We start from the raw sequence: 27054 nt of genomic DNA on the forward strand, positions 1-27054 counted from the left end.
GCCCAAAGTCTGGCAGCTGGGTTTAATAGGAGCAGCAATGCAGCAACATCTAGAGAGCTACAAGTTCCCCATCCCTGGTCTACGGCATGGGACAAAGGTGACCCAATGAAGACTGCTTCACACATATGCTAGGGACAGAAGCAAAGCAGGCACAGTTTCTATTCTCTCAATCTGAGGATCTGAAATTGTCAAATTCACCCCCTTGCTGGTGTTATCCTGCTAAAAGGCAAATCTAGCCAGTCGAGATTCAGCAATTGGCACAGTGGACATCTTCACATCAAAGCTTTTAAAGAAAACCTCAAGGTTTTTCTGTCAAAAGCAACCTGCTGAGTAAAAAATGAAACATGTGTGCTTTATACAAGAGAAAGTGCAAGAACAGGGCCAAGGACGGAAACTGCAAATATTAATATTGGAAATCAGTCCTCAAAGCTTTAGCAGAGAGAGTTTGGCTTGTGGTTCAGGCTGCTCATAAAGAAGGATTGGAGAATCTTTCCTCTCAGGAAGTCTTTGGATCCAGACACATGTCTAACTCCCTCTATCACGTACCTTGTTTTGTCATACTCCAGCAGCTTGTCCTTGTGCTTCACAGCCCCCTCCAGACCTGCCTTGAGTCGAGACTCCTGGCGGGGGAGTATGTCCTTGCCACATATATCCACCTTTCCAGAACTCTCAGTGCCTGAAATCCACAAGAGTTCATTGCGACCTGCACTCCATGCCATCAATTTACACCTGGCACTTTGAGAATAATTTCAGCATAGTCTTGCCTGTACACAAAGAGGGGATGGGGAATCTTTTCATCTGTCAAGGGATGCATTCCCTTGGCACATGGGTGGGGTGAAGCTGGCGGGGGATGCGGACCAGAGCCAAAAGTGGGCAAAGCCATCCCCCTTTCTCTCTTTCTCCCACATTTGTCACCCACATAAAATTGGGCTGGTAACCATTTGCTACTTGCTGCCCACTTCTGATATAAGATGAGGAAGAGAATCCAAACCACTTCCTCTGCAGAGGAACAAATGCTCCATTTGGAGGGAGCAGTTTGAATCCGTGGCAAATAGAGCATTCATTTCCGCCTTAGCAGAGGAAGTGGCTTCAATCCAAATCAGACTTCTAAAGGTCTCTGATTGGCTCTGAAAGTGCATTTAGTTGGGGGCTGAGCAAGTCACTCAAATAAAAATGGTTGACAACAGCCACCAAAGACTGCTGCAAGTGCAACGTCCAACCCAGCCAGGGTTATCCAGAAGGAAGTGGCATTAAAACAACTTATGGACAGAACACTTTTAGCTACCCTTCTAAATAAAACTTAAAATACTCTAACCTGTGTAAGAAAGGATTGCCTTCTTGCAAATCTTTAAAGTTAGCAAAATTCCCTGATCCTGCAAACGAGGTCTGTGTTCAAGTCTCCCCCCCCCCCCGCCCCCAAATAAGCTACTAACCTGCCAGGAGCTTCTTCAACAGCTTCTGGCTCTTGTTGGAATCTCGTTGCAAGACATCCTGCTCTTCTTTTGTGCACACCTAAAAGAGAATGGAGAACTATGAGATTTGCTCTCTCCATGCAGGAACACAGGGCCATGCAATTGCCTTCTACGGTTGGCTCATCAGCACCACCTGCTGACATGTATGCCACTTTACTACAGAATTATGCCTAAGGTGGCTCACCTCATTTCAAATGAACAACAAGTATAACAATTTAAAAAACCACACACATTGGAAACTAGAAATAATCATAGTATCTGTGTGTGTGTGTGTGTATATATATATATATATTTATATATTATATATATGATCAATTTATACAACCAATATATAAAACAATACAAGTAGCTAACCAAATTTAATAGCATAAACTGAACAGAAGACCGAATAATACTAACACAAAAATAGAATAGTAGCATCTAAAACATCGCCATGTTCCAGATGATGAACCTGCTCCCAATAGTTTGGGTCCAACACTCACAATTTTCAAACATCCAAAGACCCCCATCCTCATCTAGCCCATTATTCTTCAAATGGCCCATTGGTCAGAACCCAATACTGGGTCACAGCCTGAGCTAAGGTTGAGTCACACTAACAGCACTAGCACCATCTGAAAACATGATAATAAATTAAGAAGTGGGCCCACAAATACCTATTTGGGCCACTGCTGATTCTAGCCCAATGCTGTCTACACTGACTAGCAGTGACTCCACAAGGTGTCAAGCAGCATCCCCTGCTGTGAGCCTGCTGCTGACGGGCTGTCATCTAGATCCAGAAAATGAAATTTCTACACGCTATTAATAACACCTGTTATCAAGTGCCTAATTTTTTTCTAAGCACTGTGCATATATGAAAGAGTAGCCATAAGAAGATTCGAGGTGCACTCCTGTCTTTGTCTGCTTCCCATGGTTCCCGTTTCAGATTGTACCTCAATTTGTTAGGTGGGGTTAATCCGTTGAACTCCACCTTTCACCTGCTCCCTGCTCAATACCAAAATCCACCCGGCGTTCTGAAACGCAGCTTCCATGACAGCCCTTGTAATTGTCCTGGAACTGCTTCTCATGGTACTGGTTTATGAAGTTTCAAAGCAAGATGTCGGGACATTAAATCAGCTTATGTCTGTGAGGCAAACTATGTTTAGAATAAAACTTCAAAAGAAGGTCTAAGAACATGCATCCATGTCACATGAGAAGCAGCTCTCTCTTTGATGAGAGATTTAGATCTGAACAGCAAAGAGGGATAAGTCTTTCCTCTTTTCCCTGAGAAGTGTAACAGAGATAGCTTAGTGGACTATACAGGATACTGAACAATACAGTGCTAACCTGATATAATTAAGCAAGGTAGAAAGTGAGGGGCAAACAAATATATACAGGAGGTTGTTAACATACCAGCGTCCCACAGAATAAGCAAGGCCCAGAGCCTTCTTGCTCACAGACGATGCGCCCACATGTCAGACAGTTGTTGATGAGCTTGTGCTTCTGAGCCAGGCACTCGCAAGGGTGGCGCCCCGGGAGCATGACTGTCAGCTTGTCCTGACCCTCCTTCGTGTACAAATTGACATATTTTGCCTTCTTCTTGCAGGAGGAGCTGCCACTGTTTATCTCCTGGGCCTAAGTTATGCAGAGGTGTTGCAGGAAGGGAGAAGAAAACACATTTCAGAGAACAACTGGAGTGAGAATCTTCTGAACTGGAATGCCTTATCTATTTTTCCACTTCTTTTTGACCAACATAAAGATTGCGGAAGGTTCCTCGGGACAAAACAACCTAATTGTTGTCCCCTCTTGCAGAGTTTGTTTGGTACTCTAGTTTTTTGTGCCTCACCTATCAGGGAAGTCTTCCAGTTATCTCTAGCTTAACTTTATCAACTTACTTTATCATGCAGGACGAGGAGAAGCCATGTCATCTGTATCATTGAATTATCATTATAAGAATAGGGAATCGTGGCAGCAGACCTATTTCTGCCAAGCACAGAACCATACAAACAACTTTCTGAGATTTGATTGAAGGATTTGTCCTATGCCTTCATGAGATATGAACAGATCTTTAAGGCACCCTACTTGGGAGAAAGAAGAGAAAGCTGGCATGGCCCTCACAATGCCAACAAACCTCCGCTGTCAGTCCAAACACCCCTGAATACCAGTTGCTGGAAATCAGAAGTGGGAAGAGTGTTGTTGCACTCGGGTCCTGCTGATGGGCTTCCCAGAGGCATCTGGTTGGCCACTGTGAGGACAGAAGGCTGGACTAGATTGGCCATTGGCGTGATCAGCAGGCTCTTCTTTTGTTCTTACTTCATTTGTGAGGGGCAGAACTTTGCCTTGAAAAGACCCATGAGTCCATATGCTGGCTGGCAGAAGAGGGGAGGGCGAGCAACACCCACTCCATGTGCATCTGTCAGAAAGCTGGTGGCCAGTTGCGAGAGAGCAAGGAAACCAAAAGGTTGAATATGGGGTGGGGTGTCCATCGCATGAGTGTGGGGTGAGTTTAGTTAAGTGGGGAACCTCCTATGAGTCAGGAAAGGATTTCTTAATGAAAGTTTACAGGTGGCCATTGGAGAGGATGAAGTAAAGGAGCACCTAATTGGGATCTGGATTACATTTTATCAAATGGGTCTACTAGGCTTTCATAAAATGTACCGATACGATTTTTAAAATTGTACTTAAATATGCACAGGAAATTGCTTTGAACAAACTGGAAAACAGAGTGTGAATTATTTAATAAATTGTGTTAAAAAAAAAGTTAGTGTGAATGTGCAGAATCAAAATGGTGGGAAATTTGCAGACAAAAGCCTAATTGTGTGTTAAAGCTGTTGGTCACAAGTGTTCCCACTGTATTCAATAAAAGAAACAGTGGCATACTATATATATATTTCTCGTTGTGAATAAAAATCTGAACACAAAAACCAATGCCTCAACTATTTGGAAACAGTAGTCACTTCATCCATTTCAATGGCTTTATTCCTGTGATTTTTATGGTAAAAGATTAGGCAACACTTATTCAGCTGCCAAGAGATCTGCTGAGACTACAGTGCCATCCATCACAAAGGACCCCATGGAAAGCTTTCTAGGAGAGAGAGGGAGCTGGGCAGGCAGGCAACAAATACATTAGGGCCTGCTCTAGCTGGGCTATCTATTACCACCCGCCCTGTTAGAAGGATTCCAGGAGAGAAAGGGAAGCAGATGAAGACCACCTCAGAGTTTGATCCAGCTAAATTGTACCCTCTCGCCACTTTTAATGTTATTGCAAGTCAGCAAACCTTGGAAAACCGGGTGAGTGGAAAATATTTTTGAGAGAAAATAGCATGGACTGCACACTCTGGAAGACTTTGAGACAAACAAAGCAGTCTAAATGAGAAAGTATGCCATTAATCCTTTGTAATTTTAGCCACAGAAGAAAAAGGAACAGCACACACTGACTTTGCATATTTGTTTAAATTCTCAACAAGAAAAGTAGGTAAGAAATCAACAGTCAGAACTCCTTGAACTCTAATTTGGGCTTCAGGTGATTTCCCTTTTTAACTTTTCCTACTTAGGTCCTTAAAAAGCACGTAGAAAGAAAGTGGAAAGATTCTGACCACTGATGACAGATTTATTTGTGCATTCCGTGATAAAAGATGAAACATTTGACTCTCAGAATAGCAGACACCTTATCAGTCCCCACAACTGAAATACAATGGCCCCTTTATGCTCTTCAAGTAAAAAATTACAACCATTGCTTTTTTGTTTTGAAGATTAGGCTTCTGTCTTTGGCTAAAGCACCCACAAAGTCAATCTGACCCAATAGTGGACAACAAATGCACCTACCTTGGCTAAATCTAGTGGTGTTTTTACTTCCTCTACAGGCTGTTCAGCTTCAACATGAACAGGTGCTTCCTGTTTGTTTCTCCCTTTGCGTCTTCCCCTCTTGACTTGGTCTCCTGGCCGAAGAACCTCTGAGCTATCTAAAAGAGAATGTACAGTATAGAAGAATTCAATAGCTCCTGCCACTCCCCTCCCCCTTCTCCTTGTAACATTCACTTGCTCTCTGCACCACATCACTTGCCATCAACAAGTGGCAAGTGTTTACTGTTGTTAGCCGCTCTGAGCCCGGCTTCGGCTGGGGAGGGCGGGATATAAATAAAACATCATTATTATTATTATTATTATTATTATTATTATTATTATTATTATTATCAGCACAAGTAAATGTGCAATAATTTACCATCAGCACCTTTCATGAGGAGCACCAAGAACAATTCAGATTAAGATCTCATATTTTTCAGTAATGCAACTGGATTCAGTGGTAATCTAAAAATACTGCAATCTTGCGATCAAAGAGTTATTTCTTTTACTTACTGCCTCATTATACTCCCACTTACCATCTTTTTTCCGATATATTGGCAAAGGGTCAGAAGTTGGCTGACAGGAATTTTGCCATCTGGCTACCAGCTCATCCACAAAGTGCTTCTTCTTGCCATCTGCCCCCTGGATTAGGTCAGTGACGTAATCTCGAATCTCCTCCTCATCCTCAATAGACAAGATATATCTATAAAGGAACAGAAAGTGCAGAAGCTTGTAGGAGTGCCTTGTTCAAAAGACAAGATGAAGGCTAAATGCTTTTGCTACTTAATTTCTCAACATGCTATTTGTATAATGAGACTTCTAAGGGCACTGGGGCAAAATAAAAAACTAAATGAGACAACGTACAGTGGTGCCCCGCAAGACGAATGCCCCGCAAGACGAAAAACTCGCTAGACGAAAGGGTTTTTCGGTTTTGCGTTGCTTCGCTAGACGAATTTCCCTATGGGCTTGCTTCTCAAGACGAAAACGTCTTGCGCTTTTTTTTTAAAGCCGCTTGAAGAGGCGCAGTTGCGACGGACCGTGCTTCGCAAGAAGAAAAACATCGCAAGACGAAAAGACTCGCGGAACGAATTATTTTCGTCTTGCGAGGCACCACTGTAGTAGCAAATTAGAGTTACAGCTGAATGCATCGGGAAATAATATACAAACTCCACATTCAGAAAGATCAGTGCACCCCCTTCTTATTGATTTAACAAAATTTATCGACCACTTGATTACAAGAAAACATCCAAGCAGTTTACAAAGTATAAAATGAAACATTCTTGATAAAACAGTTAAAAGCAAGTATTTAAACGCATTCAAGATATCTTTAAAATCAACAGTAGAAATACATGTAACTTCTCTATGTCTGAATAGGCTTGCATAAACAAAAATGTTTCAAAAATGTTTAAATAGGTACCAAAAAGTGTATAGGAAAAGTGACTCCCTGATGTTAATAGGCAGGGAGTTTCAACGTGTGGGCGCTGCTGTACTAAAAGATTGATTTTTTATTATTTTTTATCCTATTATTTAAAACACGATTTATTATGAAGGTTTTTTTCTCCTAGTTAAAAAAAGAGACAGTCAAAAGCAGTGGTGCCCTAGGAACTGAGGTGCCAACAGGGTTGTCAGCTAGATGGGGGAGGGAGAAGAGAGAAGGAGCCATTATAGCCTCTGCCTGTATTTTTAACAGTGTTTGATCTGCAGAAATCAGCAGGTGGAGCACTTTACAGGACAGATATATGCAGCAGCTGCAACAGCTGCCGTTGTCTTCACACACACACACACACACACACACACACACACACACACATATAAATGGAATTTGAATATTACATCACAAAATTAAAAAGAAAATACACCACCCATCGGTTAACAAAAATATGTTATATAGAAAGTAAAATGTTACTAAAAAATAAATGTTGCATATACATAAAATAAAGTTCTCTCATCCTTTGAGACTTCCATCTCAGCGTGGGTCCTTCGTTTCCTCGATAACTGCATTTGTTGTAACAATTAACTTAAAATATATTGTCTATATTCTTTATACTAAGTGACTGGCAACAGCTGCCATTGTCAACTCAAAATATCAGTATCACTCAATTAGGGCTGACACATGCTTATGCTCTCCCACCCTGCTGGGTTCCTATGCCTTTAACTGCTCACAGACAAACAGAAATACATTTGGTTTCTCCTGTGATAAATGGTCATCTATAGGACCTCCTTACTTGAACAAGTAGCATATAAAATCGAAGACACATGCATGCAATCTACAGTAATCTCCTAACTAGGTTGTTGTTGTTGAACTACGGTAATTGTAACTTTATTCTTAGAATCATAAAATTGTAGAGTGGGAAGGGACCCCAAGGGTCATCTAGTCAAACCCCCTGCAATGCAGGAATCTTAGCTGAAGGATCCATGACAGATGGCCATTCTTCTTTGGACTTTAACAGTACTTTTTACAGGCCAGGAGCAAAAGTTGCCAGGATTTTATTATTGTAAGTAAATAGATTTAACTGAACAGGACAAGCAGAAATTCAACAGGCCTTAGAATAACATTTTCTTTAAAAAAAACCCAGAAGATTTTCTTTTAGGAATTGTAAGTGCCAAAATTCCAAGTGACCAGAAGAGACTTTTTATGTATGCAACTACTGCTGCCTGGACACTATTAGCCCAGAGATGAAAAGCAGGCACAGCCTCTTCCACAGAAGAATGGCAGATTAAACTGATGGACTATCCACAAACAGCAAAGCTGACCAGAAGAATCAGGAATCCCAAAAATTTTAATAATAATGGGGGAAATATACAATTTAACTTTAAAAAAATGTAAACAATTAAAATTATTAGTAGGATTGGAATGACGCTCGTAGTTAAAAGTTGGACTATGGTTTTATTGGAAATTAAATAGAATTGGATTAACAGAGAGGGTGCAGGAAAAAAGTTAACATAAAGACCCACAAAAGCGGAGGGGGTTAGTCCAAGGGAACTTATGGAAATTGTTTTATTTGTTTGCTTGATGGTAAATCTGAAAATTTAAAAAGTCCTTTATGAACTTTACATCAATTTATTGCCATTCTTTTTGCTTCCTGCCAATGCATTGTGTGAGTAGAATCCAGATTTGTTAGGAATTGTAAGTCCAAAACCCAGGCTTTATAGCTATTCAAAACAAGTTCATGTGAAGACACCCATCATGATCTTGTTTATGCACTCTCATATTTGAGGGGAACAAAAAGGTTTAAAAATGAAAACCTTAAAAGAAATGGATCCATGGAAGAGGCATTAAAGGGAAGGGAAAGAAGAAGAGAATGGTTGAAAGACCAATTTTTAAAAATAATACCAGCAAAGAAATTATAAATTATTTTTATAGAAAAAAAATATTTGAGGGGAACAGGGATCTATATATATATATATATGTATGTAGAGAGAGAAAAATTCAACAGGCCTACGTGTTTTCTGCTCAGTGGTGTAAGGAGTAGAGAGATATTGTGCACACAAATAATAATACAGTGGTACCTTGGTTCTCAAACGCTTTGGTTCCCAAACGCCGAAAACCCAGAAGTAAGTATTCTGGTTTTCGGAAGCCGAACATCCAATGTGGCTGTCAGCTATTGTTTTCGGTGCACCTGCACCAATCAGAAGCTGTGCCTTGGTTTTCGAACGGACTTCCGGACAGATTAAGTTTGTTGCTTTTGTTTTTGCTATTTATTTTGCATTTCTGTTTTTGAGGCTTTTTCGGTTAATTTTTTTTTTGTGACCATGTGGAACCCAGTTCAGCTACTGATTGATTGTGTGACTGCGGAAATGGATAAAAGCCCCCGCATCCAAGCAATGACTATCATCAGTGCAGTAAGAAAATAATAATAATTTTAATTTTTTTTCATCTGCAACACTGTCTTATTTATTTTATAGTACAGTACATTGATCATTGCTTTCATTTTATGGCACAATGGTCTCATTAGATAGTAAAATTCATGCTAAATTGCTGTTTTAGGGGTTGTTTTTAAAAGTCTGGAACGGATTGATCCGTTTTGCATTACTTTCTATGGGAAAGTGTGCCTTGATTTTGGAATGCTTTGGTTTTGGAACAGACTTCCGGAACGGATTAAGTTTGAGAACTGTTACCACTGTAATAATAATAAGACACATCAACTCCGGTGCCTGTACAATGGACGCTCAGGTTGCGAATGTGATCCATGTGAGAGGCACATTCACAACCCACAGTGTCCGCAACCTGCAGCACCGTGTCTGCGCACACGCAGGTTGTGATTCAGCGCTTCTGCACATGGGCAAAGCGCAATTTAGTGCTTCTGTGCATGCGCCGAAACCCGGAAACGCGCAACCTGAAGCATCTGTAACCCAAGCTTTGACTGCATTGGCATTTGTGCCTGTCCTACAGCTGCTATAGCAAGCATAGGCAAACTCCAACCCTCCAGATGTTTAGGACTACAATTCCCATCATCCCTGACCACTGGTCCTGTTAGCTAGGGATGATGGGAATTGTAGTCCCGAACATCTGGAGGACCGGCGTTTGCCTGTGCCTGTGCTAAAGGCACAGGAGCCCCACCGGGCCTAGCGTCGCTCGCCTCCCAGGCGAGAAGGGGGCGACTCGCCTCTCCCTGCCGCAACGTCGGCAGCGCTTTCTCTCCACAACCACCGCTCGGCGAATCGACCCTTTCCCCCTTCCCTCCTCTCCCCACAGCTCACTGGACAAGCTCCTCGCCGACGTCCAGCCCGAAGCCGCCACGCAGCTGCCCCACACACCACGACACGAGCGCCCCAGCCGCGGCCTCCATCCCGCCTTCTGCCCGAGTTCCTCTCGGTGCTGGGGGAAGGAAAGAGCGGGCGCACCTTCTCCGTAAGCCGGCGGCAACTTGGTGCAACGCCGAACAATCTCGGCTCCGCAACTAGGGCTGTGCATCGATAGTTCCGGTTCTGAATTAATCCGGAAGAACAGATCTTTGGGTCCGTTTAGCAGTCGTCAGTGGCGCCGTCAGGTCCCAGGACCGTCTTAGGAAAAAGATCCTAAAGACGGCGGGCACTAGAAGACCATTACTTAGAGTTTAAAATTGCCCAGCTGTACCTCTCATCCCAACATAAGCAAAGTGTGGTTTATCTAGGTGAGAGAGTGATAGATATGGGTGAAAGAGACTTGGATTCTCATTTTCTCTAAGCCAGGAAGCAAACTGGGTGGGTGATCTTGAGCCAGTAATCCCATCTCATCCTAAACTTATCTCACAGGATTGTAGTGAAGTTTTTTTTTAAGTGTGTGTGCCTAAAAAGCCCCAGCTTAGCCTTTCCTTTAAGAGAATACGTATGCTGTGAACCATTTGTCATTTGGGATGCTTTTTCCAGGCTTACACTATCCCTTATGAGGTGGTGTGTCTAAAATTTTACCCAGTTTTCCAATTTTATTTAAAATCCTCATTGTTAAGCCAGGATTGCAGATGACATTTTTATTGTCAGTCCCGTTTCTAATAATAGCATGACATTTTCCATTTTCATTGCCCCCCCAGAACTGAGAATGTCATTGATCCTAAAATCTCTTTACAGTGCTTAGTCATTGCCAATTCAAACTCTTATCAACATACATGTGACGTTGTAAGAATGTATTTGATGTTAGTCATTTATAACGTTTAGATCATTTTCTTGCCGTTCTTCTTGCTTCCTGCCAATGCATTGTGTGAGTAGAATTCAGATTTGTTAGGAATTGCGAGCCCCAAACCCAGGCTTTATAGTTATTCAAAACAGGTTCACATGAAGATGTCCATCATGATCTTGTTTATGCTCTCTCATAACACGGATCCAGGAGGGAAGTTTGAAAACAAAGACAAGTGAGGGAGGGGTATAATGAGCTTTCCTATACTGAGTCAGACCATTTAGTTCACCACTGTCTACACTGATGGGCAGCAGAGGACATTCCCAGCCCTACCTGGGACCTCAGATACTCTACCATTGAGCTATGGTCCTTCCTGCTAACAGACAGAGCTGTTGCCTAGCTACTTAAAAGATCTAAGGCCATGACATAAATTCTGCATAAAATGTGCACCTGCTAATTTGTATGTACAGTATAGACACAAATGTAGGTCTCTGAGTAGATTAAGATGGTGGCTGGCTGGGGTCTCATGGGCACTGTGCTTTGCAGCATGTCTATCAGCCTTGTCAGCAATGTGAAAACATTGTTTTTAAAAGTTTTAAAAGGAAGTGTAGGGGGAGGCAATCTGGAGCCCCATGCAAAAGACCCAGGGCCACAATGCTCCAGGGAAGGGGTAGATATGTAAAAGTGGGAATGTGTAAATTTGTCTTCTGGACAAGCCCAGAGTTAGAAGAAAGTTCAAACATGGCAAGTGGGTGCAGGAAAGAAAATGAGAGACAAAGAAATGTGGCAGGGGAAAGAATAAGATAAATACATAGTGAAAAGAACAGGCAATCGTATGTATAGATAATGAAGAAATGGAAGCAGAAAATTGGGATAAAAATCCCACAGAAGGAGATGCCATTCTCACAAGTTCTTACCCTGGTGCAGTTCCAAAGGCTCAGAGTTCTGCTCAAGCAGTTTCCATATTCTGCAAGGAGGGGGGAAATGGTGCCCTGTATCGTGTGATGTTCCGACTGCCTTTCTTTTTTTTCCACATACACAAAGGAGACAGTGATCTGTGGGCTGAGCTGGCCTTGAAACCAGCAGCAACACCAGCAGGGGGAAAAGGAGGCCTCCTGTGGTTTCCTTCCCTTCATATATTTCAAAGCATTGCCTGTGCCACTTGGTGAAATGGCTGCACACCTCCTCTGTTACATATACAAAGAGTAACTGCTTGATTCGTGATTCACTGCTCTGAAGTGCTTTCTGGCCTGGTTCTAATCAGCCCAGTCTATAAAGCAATATTATTGTTACGTGCTGGTGTGTAAAGTTCAAAAAGACAAAAGCATTATTTTATCCTTTTTTTGCCAATTCGTATCAATTTTATTTTGTGCATGTCACACATTGAGATATGACAGTACTTTTCCTGTATAGAATGGGCTATTGAAACAAGAGCTGAAAGAAATTTGGAACAAATGTATACATCTTAAGTAAGCAACATTTACTACAGTACTGTATTCATATGCTAAATGTAGCAAGCAAATTTAGACTCCAAAGTCATTTTAGATGAATGGGAAGCAAGTTTACCATTACAGTGGTACCTCAGGTTATATACGCTTCAGGTTACATACGCTTCAGGTTACAGACTCCGCTAACCCAGAAATAGTGCTTCAGGTTAAGAACTTTGCTTCAGGATGAGAACAGAAATTGTGCTCTGGCGGTGCGGCAGCAGCAGGAGGCCCCATTAGCTGAAGTGGTGCTTCAGGTTAAGAACAGTTTCAGGTTAAGTACGGGCCTCCGGAATGAATTAAATACTTAACCTGAGGTACCACTGTATGTCTTAGTTCTACACAGCGGCAAAGGAAGCCAGTGGGCGGACCGTTTGGGCAGGAGAGACACATGGCTAGGGCGCACTGCAGGCCCCGTGGTGAGTGCCACCCAGCATTTTGTCAACCCCTCCCCCAGTGTTGACACCCAGGGCGGCCTGCACCCACCACACCCCCTTCCTCCACCCCTGGTTCTACCCCCCCTACAAGCATATCACTACAGTCTGAAAACCACCCCGCTCTGAATACTCCTTGGGAATTTCACTAGGACAGAGCTTTCCAAACTTTTCATGTTGATGACACACTTTTTAGACATGCATCATTTTGCAACACAATAATTCAGTTTTACTAGCAAACCGCCAGAGGTTAAATTAACCCCTTTCCAGCCCTGGGAGGAGTGTGGGGAGTGTTCATGTGACACACCTGCACACTGCAGCCAACACACTAAAATGTTGTGACACACAATTTTGAAAGCTCTGCATTAGGAGGATAGTGGTGATTTTCTTCCTGTATTTAACTCATAGCAACCCGGTAAGGTAGGCAATGTGGATAGATAGCCACCCTGGCAATATATTCCACATGCCAAATGTTTAACCAGTTCAGTAGTCAACCCACTCAACTATACTGCCTATCAACTTTGAACTGTAGCAGTGCAGTGCTTCTTTCCAAAATGGTTTGATTCTTGTCTAGGGAAGGGTAGGTCCAAAGCCTGAAGTGGTCACTGTAGGAAACAACATGCTGGTATAGAAAGCATGTTGTCTAATCTAGTAGGGCTCTTCTTATCTTCCTTATCCGTAAAATAATAATGTGAGAGTTAGCTGAGAGTTATCAACTTGTCCAACACTATGTAGTGAGCTTTGCGGAAGTTCATCCTAGATTCCACACACACACAAACAGTACTAACATCCCTCTCTAGCATGCCTTGTGCCAGGTGTGCATTTAATATGCACACACAGGACAGAACATGGAAGAGAGGCTGAATGATTGAATGAACATTGCAACTCAGGCTGATTTCTCAACTGCAGTCCAATTAAAGCTGGAGAGTAACTTTAGGTGGTGCACCAGGTCAACCAAATAAAAATTGGGCTTTGTTACATAGCGATGAAGTACTGTAGATCTGTTATGGTCTAAGAAGGGAATCCCTTTGTCCATGCAGGAACCAACATATGATATTTAATCTGTATCATCCTGACAGCACACAAAGATGTACCTCAAGGGTCCTTTTTTGAGTGCATGCTGTTAAGTTCTGATTGGCTGCCATGTGCAGGAGATGGGGCTTTCGTAATGGTGGCCCCAAAACTAGTGTATTACCCCTGAATACCAATTGCTAGGAAACATGAGAGGGAGAGGGCTACTGTGCTCATGTCATGATTGAACTTTGCAGATGCTAAACTAGTGGGTAGGTCTTTGGTTTGGTCCAGCAGGACTCTTTATATGAGCTGCTTCCAGCTCTGGCATTTGGGTAGGCCTATTCATGGGTAAGAAGGCTGATCGCCAAAGAATTGGTGCTTTTGAATTATGGTCTGGAGGAGACTCTTGAGAGTCCCATGGACTGCAAGAAGATCCAACCTATCCATTCTGAAGGAAATCAGCCCTGAGTGCTCACTGGAAGGACAGATTGTGAAGCTGAGGCTCCAATACTTTGGCCACCTCATGAGAAGAGAAGACTCCCTGGAAAAGACCCTGAGGTTGGGAAAGATGGAGGGCACAAGGAGAAGGGGACGACAGAGGACAAGATGGTTGGATAGCGTTCTCAAAGCTACCAGCATGAGTTTGACCAAACTGCGGGAGGCAGTGGAAGACAGAAGTGCCTGGCGTGCTCTGGTCCATGGGGTCACAAAGAGTCGGACACGACTAAACAACTAAACAACAACATTCATGGGTAACATTAATTTATACCGTAATAGTTCGTTCCCCCAGAGCACCTTCTTATACAGGTATTATTATTAAATAAAATATCTTATTTGTACCTCTAATCTGTACATGTGTTCTGCAGTGACTGTTTTCCTCTTGTACCTTGTGTCTCATGCTTTATATGTCGCTTTGTGAGGGCTTAAGCTACTGTAAAAAGTCACAACAAAATAGAATAATAATAATATAATGCTTTCAGACCATTAGGTCATATTGCACTTTAAACTGGAAGGTTATTTCAAAACGAGCATCTAAATGAGCATCTACATTAAGAGCTAGCAAATCCAAAATGTTGATGAATGTGTTGTGAGAACAACTGTTTTATCTGTCTGTCCTGAACTAAAACTGTTAGCCATTAATAAAAAACACTCTATTACTCACGTCTTGAATTAGAAGGACAGAAATAAATTGTGTCATATTTGACTGTGCATTGTAGTGTTCCAACAATCAGTTTGTTTTGCTTTATATCTCCAATGTGTTCTCTCTCTGTGTGTTATAGATTGCCTATCTCTTCCTCTTTCAATCACTTTTGTGGTTCTGAAGGAATGTGTTGCTTAAGGGCAGCTCATTCCACAACAAGCAAGTTAAATACAATTGTTATTCTTGTAATCTTGTTGCTGCAGATTACTACAATTACTCTTTGGTAAATGGCACTAAAGTGCTCTAATACCAATTAAGTCCGTTTAACAAAATAATGGGAATGCCAAAGTGAGCTTAAATTGGCTTTATACCTAATTAGCTCAGCTGTATTTGGTTTTGAATGGAACCATTCAAGATAGATAATGGTAAGTATTTAGCACCTGTAAGGTTTGTATTCAGTAACAAGCAGGGATGCACACAGCTGAAATCAGGAAGGTGCTTGTACCAGCCTTAATTCATGTTTAGCTTTCATTTATAGTTCTAGTTACAGGTAGGTAGCCATGTTGGTCTGCCATAGTCGAAACAAACAAAAAAATCCTTCCAGTAGCACCTTAGAGACCAACTAAGTTTGTTATTGGTATGAGCTTTCGTGTGCATGCAAACTTCTTCAGATATACTGAAATAGAAGTCACCAGACCCTTATATATAGTGGGAGGGTGGGGAGGGGTATTACTCAGAAGGGCGTGGGAATGGGTGATTGGTTGATAGGTGTGGTAAACCTGTTGATGACTGTTAAGGACTGCAATTGGTCTTACAGGAAAAAGCAAGGGGCGAAATGGCTAAAAATAGCTTTATTCTGTATAATGAGATAAGAATACAATGTCTCTATTCAGACCAGGTCTCTCCATGGTTTTAAGTTTGGTAATAAGTTGCAATTCAGCAACTTCTTTCCAGTAAATTTCTGAAATTCTTTTGTAGTAGGACAGCTACTTTGAGATCTTGTATAGAATGTCCTAGGAGATTGAAGTGTTCTCCTACTGGTTGCTCCATCTTGTGATTCCTGATATCAGATTTATGTCCATTTATCCTATTTACGTGTCTAATTGCAGAAGTCTCACTGAGTTCAGCGTGGCTTGCTCCCAAGCATGTGAGAGCTTTACGTCTCTTGCAATGAAAGCACGGGTCTTGTGATACCTTAAGACTGACAAATCTATTTTTTAAAAATTGAATTTATATACTGCCCTATACCTGAAGGTCTTGGGACAGTTCACAGAACAAAACCAGAATATAAAATCACAATCAAAATAAAAACAACCCCAAAATGCCCCACCCATTTATTATGGCATAAGCTCTCATTGACTAGTGACCATTCCAGTAGATACATGAAGTGTTCTAAGTTCTATACACACGATGGGGTCAAATTCCAATGAAATGAAACAAAAGATAAACTGTGAGAATCAGGGCCGAATTTAGGTCTGATGAGGCCCTAAATTACTGAAGGTAATGGGGACCTTTATATGTCTAGCTGTCAACAACAAATTGTTGTTGTTTTTTGGTGTTGAATATAAGCTATATGGTAATTTATGGACCTAATAGGTATCTAAAGCCATTTGAACGTAACAAAATATGTATTTTATCAAAGTAATTGTTGAACTGAAATACAATTAAGAGGTATATTAAAAACGCTGTTGCTGTATGTAGGTTTTATTTGTTTTTTTATCTTATATTTTAGAAATGTACATCTTTTCCCCCCTTTAATTATTTTGGGGGCCCCCAAGAGAGTGGAGCCCTAAGCCAGTGTTTCCCAACCGGTGTTCCGCGGCACACTAGTGTGCCGCCAGACGTTGCCTGGTGTGCCGTGGGAGGGAGGCGGGTGAGTCGGGCGGCGAGAGGCGGGGCGGCGGCGGCGAGGAGAGGCCGCCCAGCGCGGGGCTCTCTCCGTCTGCCTGCCTGGCTGCCTGCCTGACGCGCAAACCCCCGGCGCAGGCGCCCCGCTTGTTGACACGGGAGGGGAGGGGGGAGAGGAAACGCTGCTGGTGCCGCTGCTCCTCGGCGGCGGCTCCTCCTCTCAGCCCGCCCTGCCTATATTTGCGCCAATCCCCGCCCACTAAAGCATTCGCGCCTCCCAATGGGAAGCCTTGCCGGGCGGCGGGCGCTGCTGCCTGAGAGTTCTGAAGCCACGCCCACTTTCCCAGAGACTGGCGGTTCTGAGGGATCCAGGGCAGGGCCGGCGCGCGCGCGCTTCTTGCTGCCCGGGCGCTTGCTCTAATCCCGCCTTACCTGGGAGGGAGGGACGGCGGTGGCCGCGAGCGTCCGGGGTGGGGCGCGCGCTGGCTCTCCCTGGCGGCCCCCGTGCCTGGTGTTCTATCAGTGCGCCTCCTCTCTCTTTCCCCACCCATCCTCCACGTGCTGCGCTCTAACCCGGAGTTAGAAGCGAATTAGAACACGCCCCCCGTGTGTGGTGTTTTTTTTTTGCTGCTCCTCTTTTTTTAGGGCTTTTTGGCGGCTTTTGGGACGGCGTCGAGGGGTGGTGCCCACGCTCCTTGTGCGCCCGCCCCGGAGGCTCGCCCGCGCGGTAGTGCTAGAGAAGGAGAGAGGTGGGCATGGCGGCTGTTTTGGAGCTGTTGCTGCAGGACGAAGTGGCAGCCAGCGCTGTCGTGCGGTGGCTGAAGGCGAGCCAGAGCCCCTGCGCTGTGGAGGTAAAACGCGCAGCGCCGCCCTTGCTTCACCCAGCCCTCGGTTCGAGCGGGAAGTATCCGGGAAAACGGAGTTGATGCCGGCCTTCAAAACTCTGCGCTCCAAAAGGGAGGCGGGAGGGGAAAAAAACAGGTCGACCACTTGAGGTTTCCTCCTCTGGCGGGATGCTAAGTGGGAAGCTGCAGCCTTCAGGCCTGCGCTATGTGAACTCCTGAAGGGCTCTTGCGGTAGCTTTTCGGGAGCCCAGGTGTATATATGTGCCCCCCTGAGGGAGCCCTTCACTGAACCTGAGAACCCTGCTGTGGAGTTGGTGGGACTGAGTTGCTGTGCGCCCTTACGAATCCTTCCCAAATGCAGCTTTAATGATTCAGAAACAAGACCTACAGAATTCGTTGGAAGTTACTATTTTTTTATTTTTTTTTACATAAGTAAAAAGTGACCTTTCCCCATCTGGCATGGTGGTGTGCCTCGAGATTTTTTTCATGAAACAAGTGTGCCTTTGCCCAAAAAAGGTTGGGAAACACTGCCCTAAGCTATAGCTTGTTTAGCTTATACTGTATGTAAATCTGGGAGAATACAGTTAAAACTTAAACGTATGCCGAATAACCTCAGTGCCCACCCGCTTTCAGCAGCAGTCGTGGGTGAGACCACAACAATTCACCCGCTGCTGAGCCACTTCACACCACCAGTGGGACAAGGCACCCGCCGTTTCGATCCATGCCCAAACGGTCAGATATCGAACTTGCAGGGCAAGTTCTGAGTCAAAGGCTTTGGAATGCCTTTTCTGAAGAATGAACGGCGAAGCGAGACCCATTCATCCCCCGCTCCGCGCGTCCCCCCCGCCACGCCCACGCGCAGCGGAGCAGCAATTCTGATTGGTCAGGCGAAAGGAGTTACATGTACCAAAGTTCCAAAAGCGACGCCGTTCTCTGATCAAAACGCCAGCCGCGGGTTTGCTTGCAATTGGCCAAACGGGTTTCCCGCCAGAGCCAATGGGAGCGGGGCGCGCGCGCGGGAAGGACGAAACTTGGCAGCTTGAAAGTCTCGGAAGCTAGAAGACTGCGCGGGTCTTTTCAGTTATAGCGGGCGTTGCTGCTGCTGCATCTTGCAGTCTGATTCTGCTTTTGCGAGCGGCCGTTGCAGGATGGTGCGGACCAAGGCGGACTGCGGCGGGACCAGCGGAGCCTACCGGAAAGGTAGGGCAATAGGTTTTAGTGTGCTTGGGTTTCAAACCCCTGTGCTCATCGTAGGGAAACCCGGCGTCCAACTTTTGCTCAGCCGTGCAATTGCGCCTGGGTGGTTTCTGCACGCTACCGTACAGGGTTGTTGTGAGAATGAAATGGAGCGAAGAGCTGAACCATAACGTGTCACCCTGAGCATCTTTAGAGGAAGGAGGGCATTGAACTTTAGCCAAGTTGCTAAAGAGTTTTTTTGTAGTTTTTTTAAGTAGACGGGGAGAGAGAGTCTTGTTACTGGACCGGGATTTGGGGAGGGGGGTGGGAGGTTGTTGGGAATATATTTGGAGTAGTTTGTCTTAAACCTGCTCGGATATTCGGACCGGCCCACTTCCTCCTGCATTCGTGGGGGCGCTGGCCGTGGCAAGAAAATATTCGAAAGCATCATTAGAAAAAACCGCGGATGTCTTTGCAGCTTCCTAGAACTAAGCTCCAGTTCTGGAGCCAGGTGGTGGAGCCGAGACTTGCAGTACTCCTGCATTAACCTTGAAGCCCTGGGGAGATTTGAGTATGGCAAGTTGTGGGGTGGTAGGAAATGAATAATCTTCAGCGTTTTATGGTCCCAAGTGTTTCCTGCGCATTAGCTGTGTCGCAATCCTTACCGCAAGAATAGTTGGCATTATATTTTTTCCTACTTGGCCATGGAAAAGTTGATGCTGAGAAGGACTTCCATAGGGCGGGATATAGGATTCGAAGGGGCCAAGTGTCTTCTGCATGTTCCTTCCTATGTCGGCGGGCATGATCTTATTTCATTGCAGGTGTGATATGAGCTTCCGCTTTAAATTTCCTGTAGTGCTCTGAACACCTCATTTAGATACGTTCTGGAGCATTGTGAGATCCATTAAACTGTTTTTTTAAAAAAAATCAGTTGGTGTTGGAGGCTTAGAGCAAATATCTGCACCATAAATGCCTTATTGGGACCTCTGCAGCAACCTATGAGTTCTGTTAACTGGCCTAAGGTCAGCTAGTGAAATAATGGCTACATTCACAACAAACACTGAAAGCACCAGGAGACCACTTGAAGCAGTCATGGTGCACCTCAAATAATTCTGGGAGCTGTAGTTTAAGGGTGCTGAGAATTGTTAGAAGACCTCTATTCCACTCACGGAAGTACAATTCTCAATGTGGTTTAGCAATCCCTCTTTACAATGAAGGCTGGGAATTGTTAGTATCCCTTTATTCCCCTCTGAAAGCTATAACTCTCAGCATCCTTGGCAAACTACAGCTCCCAGAATTCTTTGGGGGAAGCTATGACTGTTTAAAAGTGGTATTACAGTACTTTAAATGTATTGTTGCACACCACCCAATCTCTGAGCAGTTTGAGATTCCACGAGTTCCAGGGTTTGTGTTTGCTTTTGGAACGAGGCACAGCAGACACTAGTATCTTTAGAATAAATGGTTTATTTAGATACAGTATATATACAGCCTGAGCCTACCCGGGTACACAGCATCAGCACTCTGAAAGGGTTTTCTTTCTCCCGTAGCCACAGTTTTGGATCAAAACAGGGCTCTCTTTTTAAAATAACTTTTTATTGGGTTTTATAAACAGGAATTATAAATGATACAAATAAATAGACTAAGTCTCATGTAAGTTAAAAACCACAGAAATGGCATAATAAATTTACAGTAATATCTACAACATTTTTAGTGGTTAATGTACAAGTACTTGGTTCATAGTTTAAATAAAAACTATAACAACAGGGAAGCAGTTTAAAACAGACAGCATTCAAAATCTCATAGCTAAAATGCCTAATCAGGATGCCTTTTGACTTTCTAACAGATAGTTGAGGGAGGGGACCCCACCCATTTGCCCTCTGGCACAGAGCCACTCCCCTTGTTCTCACACTTAGGCTGGATCTAGACACATCAAAGATGCATTTCAGTTTGCAAACTTTGTATGAGAAATCGGGTTAGCAAAAGCGGAACACCACAGCGCCATCTGGTGTCAGTGTTAGAATGCATAAACAACACATATAAAGTGTTTTTTTCTTTGCCAATGTAGCTGAGTGCTTAGTGGGCCATTACCTGGCTGGCGTTGCTATTCCAGCAATTGAATCTCTGCTGGATCCAAAATTAGAAGAGGGCCCAGGGGTCTGCAACCCGCGTGTGGAGCCGCATGTGGCTCTTTTACACCGGGGCGGATACTAGCGAGGGGAGGAGGCGCATTGTGCGCCTCGAGACTCCCCACTGTGGCGGGCGCTGTACTGGCTGTGACGTCGCATGGGGGCGGTGCGTGTGTTAGTCACGCACCGTCCCGATGTCACCTTCCCGCCCGCTGTCAGATCGCGGCTCCGGGGATATATTTGTTTTAAATGTCGCAATGGTTTTGCGGCTCCCAGTTTTTTTTTCCTTCGGAAACTGGTCCAAGTGGCTCTTTTTGTCTTAAAGGTTGCAGACCCCTGGCCCAGGCATTCAGCCTCCCCTCCCCCCCAAACTCATAACAGTATGGTGTGAATGTGGCCAGTAACAGAGGTGAGCCCTGAACTGGAGACTTCTGGACATGTTTAGCTTCTTATCCTCTCTGCTAGGTTGGCTCTTATGTGGATATCTAAATTTAGGGGTGGTGATTGTGGTAGGGCTTCTATTTGTGCTAGAGTAATGCTTGGTAATGGGGTTTATTGTTCTCCTATAGCTGTGCAGTGGTTTAAATGTGTAAGCAGTTTTACTTGAGAAGTAAAAAGCCCTGTGATTCTGCATGCCCTTTTCTGGGCCCTGTTGAACTCAGGGGAACTTGTTAGTATGCATGTATAGAATAGAGTTGCATGTATGGTTGGCACTGCAATTCAACCTTGCCTTCCTGTGAAAGTTAGTTGGGGGGGGGTCCACATCTCCAGGTATGTGCTATGTGCCTTCCAACCATTGAATTAACTACAGCCAGACCCCTAGGGTAAAGGCTTGTTGTGCTGGTATCAAGTAGAATCAAGATCTCTTCTTTCTTTGTGGGTGAAGTTCCTGAAAATATCTAACCCTTTTCTTCTCCTACAACCCTAGTGGTGGCTGCCAGGGCTCCACGGAAAGTGCTGGGTTCCGGAAACACTGATATGGGCTCCTCTCCTACTTCACGGAAAGGTGAGCAAAGGGGTGAGGGCAAAAGGGTTTGAGTCTTGGCTGCCTTTTATGTGGCTTGGGGAATGTGTTGTGGATTACCTGCTTTAAAAACAAAAGCAGGGATTCTCTGATCTCTGCTTGGAGACTCGTCACGTCTGGAAGACAGCACTTTGGTAAATATGTAATGCTGCTGATATCCTAATTTTGGTTAACTTCTGACTGGATAGTTCTCTGCTGCCCAAGGGTTTGGTGTTTACCAAACAGGGCAGTTAATTCCGGAACCATTTGTCATGATGCAAGAGTGCTGCAATAAGTTAAAGGAAGGCTCCAGTGTGCTTGCATTCTCCAACTACAGAAGAAGCTGCTTTTGTGTTTTCCCTGCTCTGGCCTTGCATAATTTTAATTAGTGAAGTGAGGCGGAACATTTTCATGCACTACTTTCCGTAACTGATTTTCCAGTGTTGCATTTTTCCAAGTTCCCTTTTGTAAGTTCATTAGCAGCAATGAATTGATGCCAACTGCAAATACAGAATAATACAAGCTTGGCAGTTTCAAAAGCATAGTAGCTTGAGAAACCTTGGTGCTGTGTCTACAACGTTAAGCTGATGAGTTGCATTTCTTCCCCTTTGACTGTTACTTCTTGAATAGTTTGTATCTGATGTGTAGCATCCACCCAAGTACGCACTGAACCCAAGGAATCCATTGCGGTTTGAGATCTAGGCTGCAGTCCTAAGGCACTTGAGCAAAAGACAGACTGCAGTACTGTGAACTGCGGCATTTAGTAACTTTTGTGGGATTATGCAGTTTAAATCATTTGAGTTTTGCTTCTGACAAACATGTTAGAATTTGGCAAATAGTCACATTAATCAGTGCTCTTTCGTTAAGACTTCACTGAAGATGGGTAAAACCACCTGGCAGCTTATTCCTCATGCCCTAGGTTTCCTGTCTTTTATGCAGATTTCATTTTTGGATTGAAGCTTTTGCAGTTAATGATCTTGGGTGTGTTGAGTTCTTTATGATTGTTCAGCGCTGAAGTATTTTTAACCACATTTTGCAGCTGAAAGTAAATATGCTGGTGGCAACCCAGTGTGTGTGAGGCCAACACCGCCATGGCAAAAAGGAATCGGGGAGTTCTTCACACAGTCCCCAAAGCATCTGGAGAAAGAGAACCAGGTCCCTGAAGAGCCGGGATGCAGTGGAATAGGAAAGCACAGAAGAAAGTAAGAAAGGAGATCTGCAAAAAATAAAACAATACTGCAGCTGGAAAGTGCAATGTGATAAGCCATGTATTCTATTGAGCTGTGAAACATTCCTGTGGGGTTTGCAGAACCCATTTCAAATTTAGCTGTTGAACAAGCTGAAACAGGGGCTGCCTGGGGTGAAACGCGAAGGGGCTGCCTTGCACAGCACCCACCTCCCCTTGTCCCTGCTGAAGTCTCGCTTATTAAGGTTGTGTGATTGTGGCTTCCGGTGAGATCATACAAGGCCTCTGCTCAATTTTGTGCCACTCTCCTATGATCTCGTGGGAAGCTGCTGCAGCCACTTCTCTGGTAGTGCTGGGGGAGTCTACTGCCTGAGGCAGCTGCCCCAGTCTGCCTCCTGCACAGGCTGGCCCGGAGCTGATAAAAAGTTTGCAATTTTCATCTGAATTTGCTTGTTTCTTAAACAAGCATTCCCAAGTTGCTCACTTGCAGAGACTTCTGCTTCCACCCACAGATAACAGGTTTAGCTTTAGGTTCCCTATTATCCATAGCAAGAAGGACCATTAGTTAAACTAGATCTTTGTCCTAATTAAACTCCCTTCCTCAGCATGACCATTTGGTAAAAGCTGTTGGGAATCATGGAGAATAGGAGCAAAATTTTAGGTTTTTAAGTTACTCCACATATAAAATACACATAAATTTTGCTTTGTTGCTTTTTATGTATTGCTCTTAAAAACACATTCATAGTTTCCCAGCAGAATTTAAGAAAGGCAGCCTTTTATGCAGAAGTGGGCTGGGTTTGATTTAAATGATTCCATACTAGGGAAGAAGCCTTTGGCAGTCACTTTCTGAGTCCATTGTCATGATGATCACGATCCTCAGTATGCCTTCCATTACAAAAGGAGGGCTGTTGAATAATCTTGTTAAACTAATTTGTTATCTTCAGTTAGAATCTAGATTCCAGGGGCTGAGCACCCTGCGTTAGGATACTTTAATCCCTGCTAAAGGGCACTAGCTTCCTAAATATAGCTGACTTGGATGTATGGTATTTTAATAAATGAGAAACATGAAACATGAATAACTTGTTCTAAATAGATGGGGGCAATTGGTATTGGTAGCTGGAGATGTAGAATGTAGCAACTGATACAGGAAACTGTTCATAAAATCTCCAATGCTTTGCATGGCCCCATCTATTTGCATTCACAATGTTTTGGTACTGGGATGCTGAGAATGCAGGCCATGAATTGTTCTGTCTAGCCTATTTCAAAAATAACCTGGGGTATAAACTTAAATGTTTGCAAAAGTGCCAGGACTTGTGGATTCCCTATAACATTTTACTATGTTTTTATATGTGCTGTAAGTCAGATGGACAGGTACAAATTAATAATAATAATCATCATCATCATCATCATCTCAGCAGACATACTGCATCAGGCAAAACGTTCTGGCTGGCAGTTGGGCAGAATTACCTATCTCATCTAGAGCACAGAAATCTTTAGTCGCCACAAAGTTTCTCCAATATGTAGTGGTACATTGACAACAGATAAAACATTATTGTGTTGATTTTTAATAGTTCTGATAGGAAACATCTGCAGTGTGGTCATCAATATTACAATCTCTTAAATAATTTGAGGTTGTGACTCCTTGGTAATCTTGATCATTTATTCATGCCTGGACTTATCATGTTAATATATATTTTTCCATGTTATACGAAATGGAAAACTTTGAAAATAAGTTTTTTAAAACCCTTTAAATTGTTTAATTGTTTTTAATAAAAAGAAAAAAGGTATATCACTATAGGAGTTAACAATTCCATATATACTTATCTAATATATAAATAAACCACTGTACGGTTGATTTTTTTGATGATAAAAATCTCTCCTCTCCACAGAGCTCGCCCATTGTCTCCTCATCCTGCTGAAGACGGATCACCTTCTGAAGATGATCAGATGTGATCAGATGCCTTGCCTCTTCTTCTGACAGATCTTGCCATGCTCAATGTTTGTGGCAGCTTTGTGTGTAAATCTGTATATATTGCATGTGTTTTGGTTTGAGTACAGGTCTCTAAAAGCCTAGCATGCTGTTTTGTTTACTAAAATAACCTAAAACTTGAATGACTCTAAGGGAATTGAGAAAACTAGTATTTTGTGGGAGCTTAACTACCAATTGAGCATTGCAGTGTTGAGTAAGTAGTAATCATGGGGTTTGTGTTGAATGGTGTGGTTTACGTCTTTCTGCACTCCCTAAAGTTCTGTGCCATATGAGTGTTGAAATGACTGTATTACCTTTTTAAAAAACCTGTTTGTATTTTGATGCAATTCATTACCTTGAGTTGATATGACTTGGCCTCTCTTTCTGAGTGTTCGAGAAGGGTGAAACTGAAACTCCAGCTATTTAAACTGGGAACACCAAAAAGCATAATTTGTAATAAAATAATTTGTAATAAAACAACTTCCTGAGTTTTCTATATCGTGCATTTTTATTCTGGCAGAGCCAGAGTGTGGTCCAGAGGCAGTAGTGTATGTCAATAATGGCAGTAGCGATAACATCAGGGATATAATGTAAATGCCACTGAAACAAATTATATTCAAATTCTTTCATTGTGTATTCCCTCCCTGCACTTTCAGGATATACTTTGCTTATTTGCATACTGGGACTTATGTCAGTGTTCTAGTTCTTATGCTTTAAAACAGACTTCAAATGGTTGTGGATTTCCCACTCCTGCTCTAGGGGTGGTATTCAGCTACCTTTTATTCACAGTAGACCAAGTGAAATAATGAGGATAAATGTTAGATCCTTTTAATTTCAGTGGGTTTGTTTTGAGTAAATCTTAGCTGAATCCCATCCTTAAAGTCTAAAACGTCAAATTTCATAATCCAGCAGTTTCAGTTGACTTAAGGGTATATTTGCATGTTCACCAATCTTTAAACCTACACATTAGCTGTGCTTGGCAGCTATTGATATGACACCTTATATTGTATACATATGATAACTATACGAAGGGCACAAATGCCACCAGTGTGTTACGGCCTTTGGTCTCTGTACTTGCATATAACATCTGCTGAGTGAGAATAATGCTTTAGCTGCTAATGTGGAGTGGGCTCTAATCCATGAAAGCTGTCATAATAAAGCTAATATGCAAAACACAATTACCGATAGGTCCCATTTGAACTGAGAGTTATTATTTATGCAGTGCTATCAGTATGCTTGGTGTTTCACAGAATCGTAGAATTGGAAGAGACCACTGCAATACAGGAATCTTTTTGCCCAACATGGGGCTTGAACCCACCACCCTGAAATTAAAGACACTCGTGTTCTAATAGCTGAAAAACTGTACAAAAGGATATCTCTCTGCACTGAGGAATTTGCAGTCTAAAATGTGGCGCTTTGAGGCAAGCAGTAATGGGAATAAACAGAAAGAATGCTTATTTCAGTCAGAAGTATTTTGTATGGAAATAGGATTGTGTCCAAGATTTCATGAAGCAGATTGGCTTTGAAGGAAGAGGTGGTATCCTGAATATATTTTGGAAGGCAATTATTTTGGAGAGCAGTTTTAAACATACAAGGTAATAGGAAATCAGAAGAAATCCGTAAGGAACAATCAGAGAGCAGGTACCCATGAGGCAGTAGATGACAGTGAAGGTGGAGAAGTGAAGCTCATGAAAGCAAAGAGAGAAGAGATAGGGAGAGGCCAGGGGAGGGCTCAGAAGAGTCTCAACAAATGAAACTGACCTGTAGAAAATGTAACTTGAAAAAAAGAGACGTTGCACATACTTTTGTAAACCAAGAAATCTTTAAAATAGATAGTGTGATAGGAATTTTGAGGTCTTAGATATATGGTAATGTTCATAACCGCATGTACATAGATAAGCACAGGAAGACCGACCTGGAACCATTTTGATTCCTAAACTG

At 43.1% G+C, this 27054-nt stretch overlaps 2 protein-coding genes across 2 annotated transcripts in view; one reads left to right on the forward strand and one right to left on the reverse strand.

The window, feature by feature from the left end:
* The window catches only part of TRIP4 (thyroid hormone receptor interactor 4), a 39754-nt gene extending 29598 nt beyond the window's left edge, over window positions 1-10156 (reverse strand). The window contains exons 1-6 of the mRNA XM_083475801.1: window positions 9993-10156; window positions 5828-5994; window positions 5274-5410; window positions 2862-3083; window positions 1434-1512; window positions 547-676 (exon numbers count right to left, since the gene is read on the reverse strand). Of these exons, the coding sequence (XP_083331927.1) occupies window positions 547-676; window positions 1434-1512; window positions 2862-3083; window positions 5274-5410; window positions 5828-5994; window positions 9993-10081 (824 nt within the window). The 5' untranslated portion in view covers window positions 10082-10156. The remainder of the gene's footprint in view (window positions 1-546; window positions 677-1433; window positions 1513-2861; window positions 3084-5273; window positions 5411-5827; window positions 5995-9992) is intronic.
* Window positions 10157-18655: 8499 nt separating this feature from the next.
* Window positions 18656-25609, forward strand: PCLAF (PCNA clamp associated factor). The gene is made up of 4 exons (XM_083476058.1): window positions 18656-18853; window positions 21884-21961; window positions 22998-23160; window positions 25034-25609. Exons 1-4 carry the CDS (start codon window positions 18802-18804, stop codon window positions 25095-25097), a joined length of 357 nt encoding a protein of 118 aa, XP_083332184.1. The 5' UTR covers window positions 18656-18801; the 3' UTR covers window positions 25098-25609.
* The last annotated feature ends 1445 nt before the right edge of the window (window positions 25610-27054 follow it).

The sequence above is a fragment of the Podarcis liolepis genome (assembly GCF_965112155.1).
Source record: "Podarcis liolepis genome assembly, chromosome: 14".
Lineage (NCBI taxonomy): Eukaryota > Metazoa > Chordata > Lepidosauria > Squamata > Lacertidae > Podarcis > Podarcis liolepis.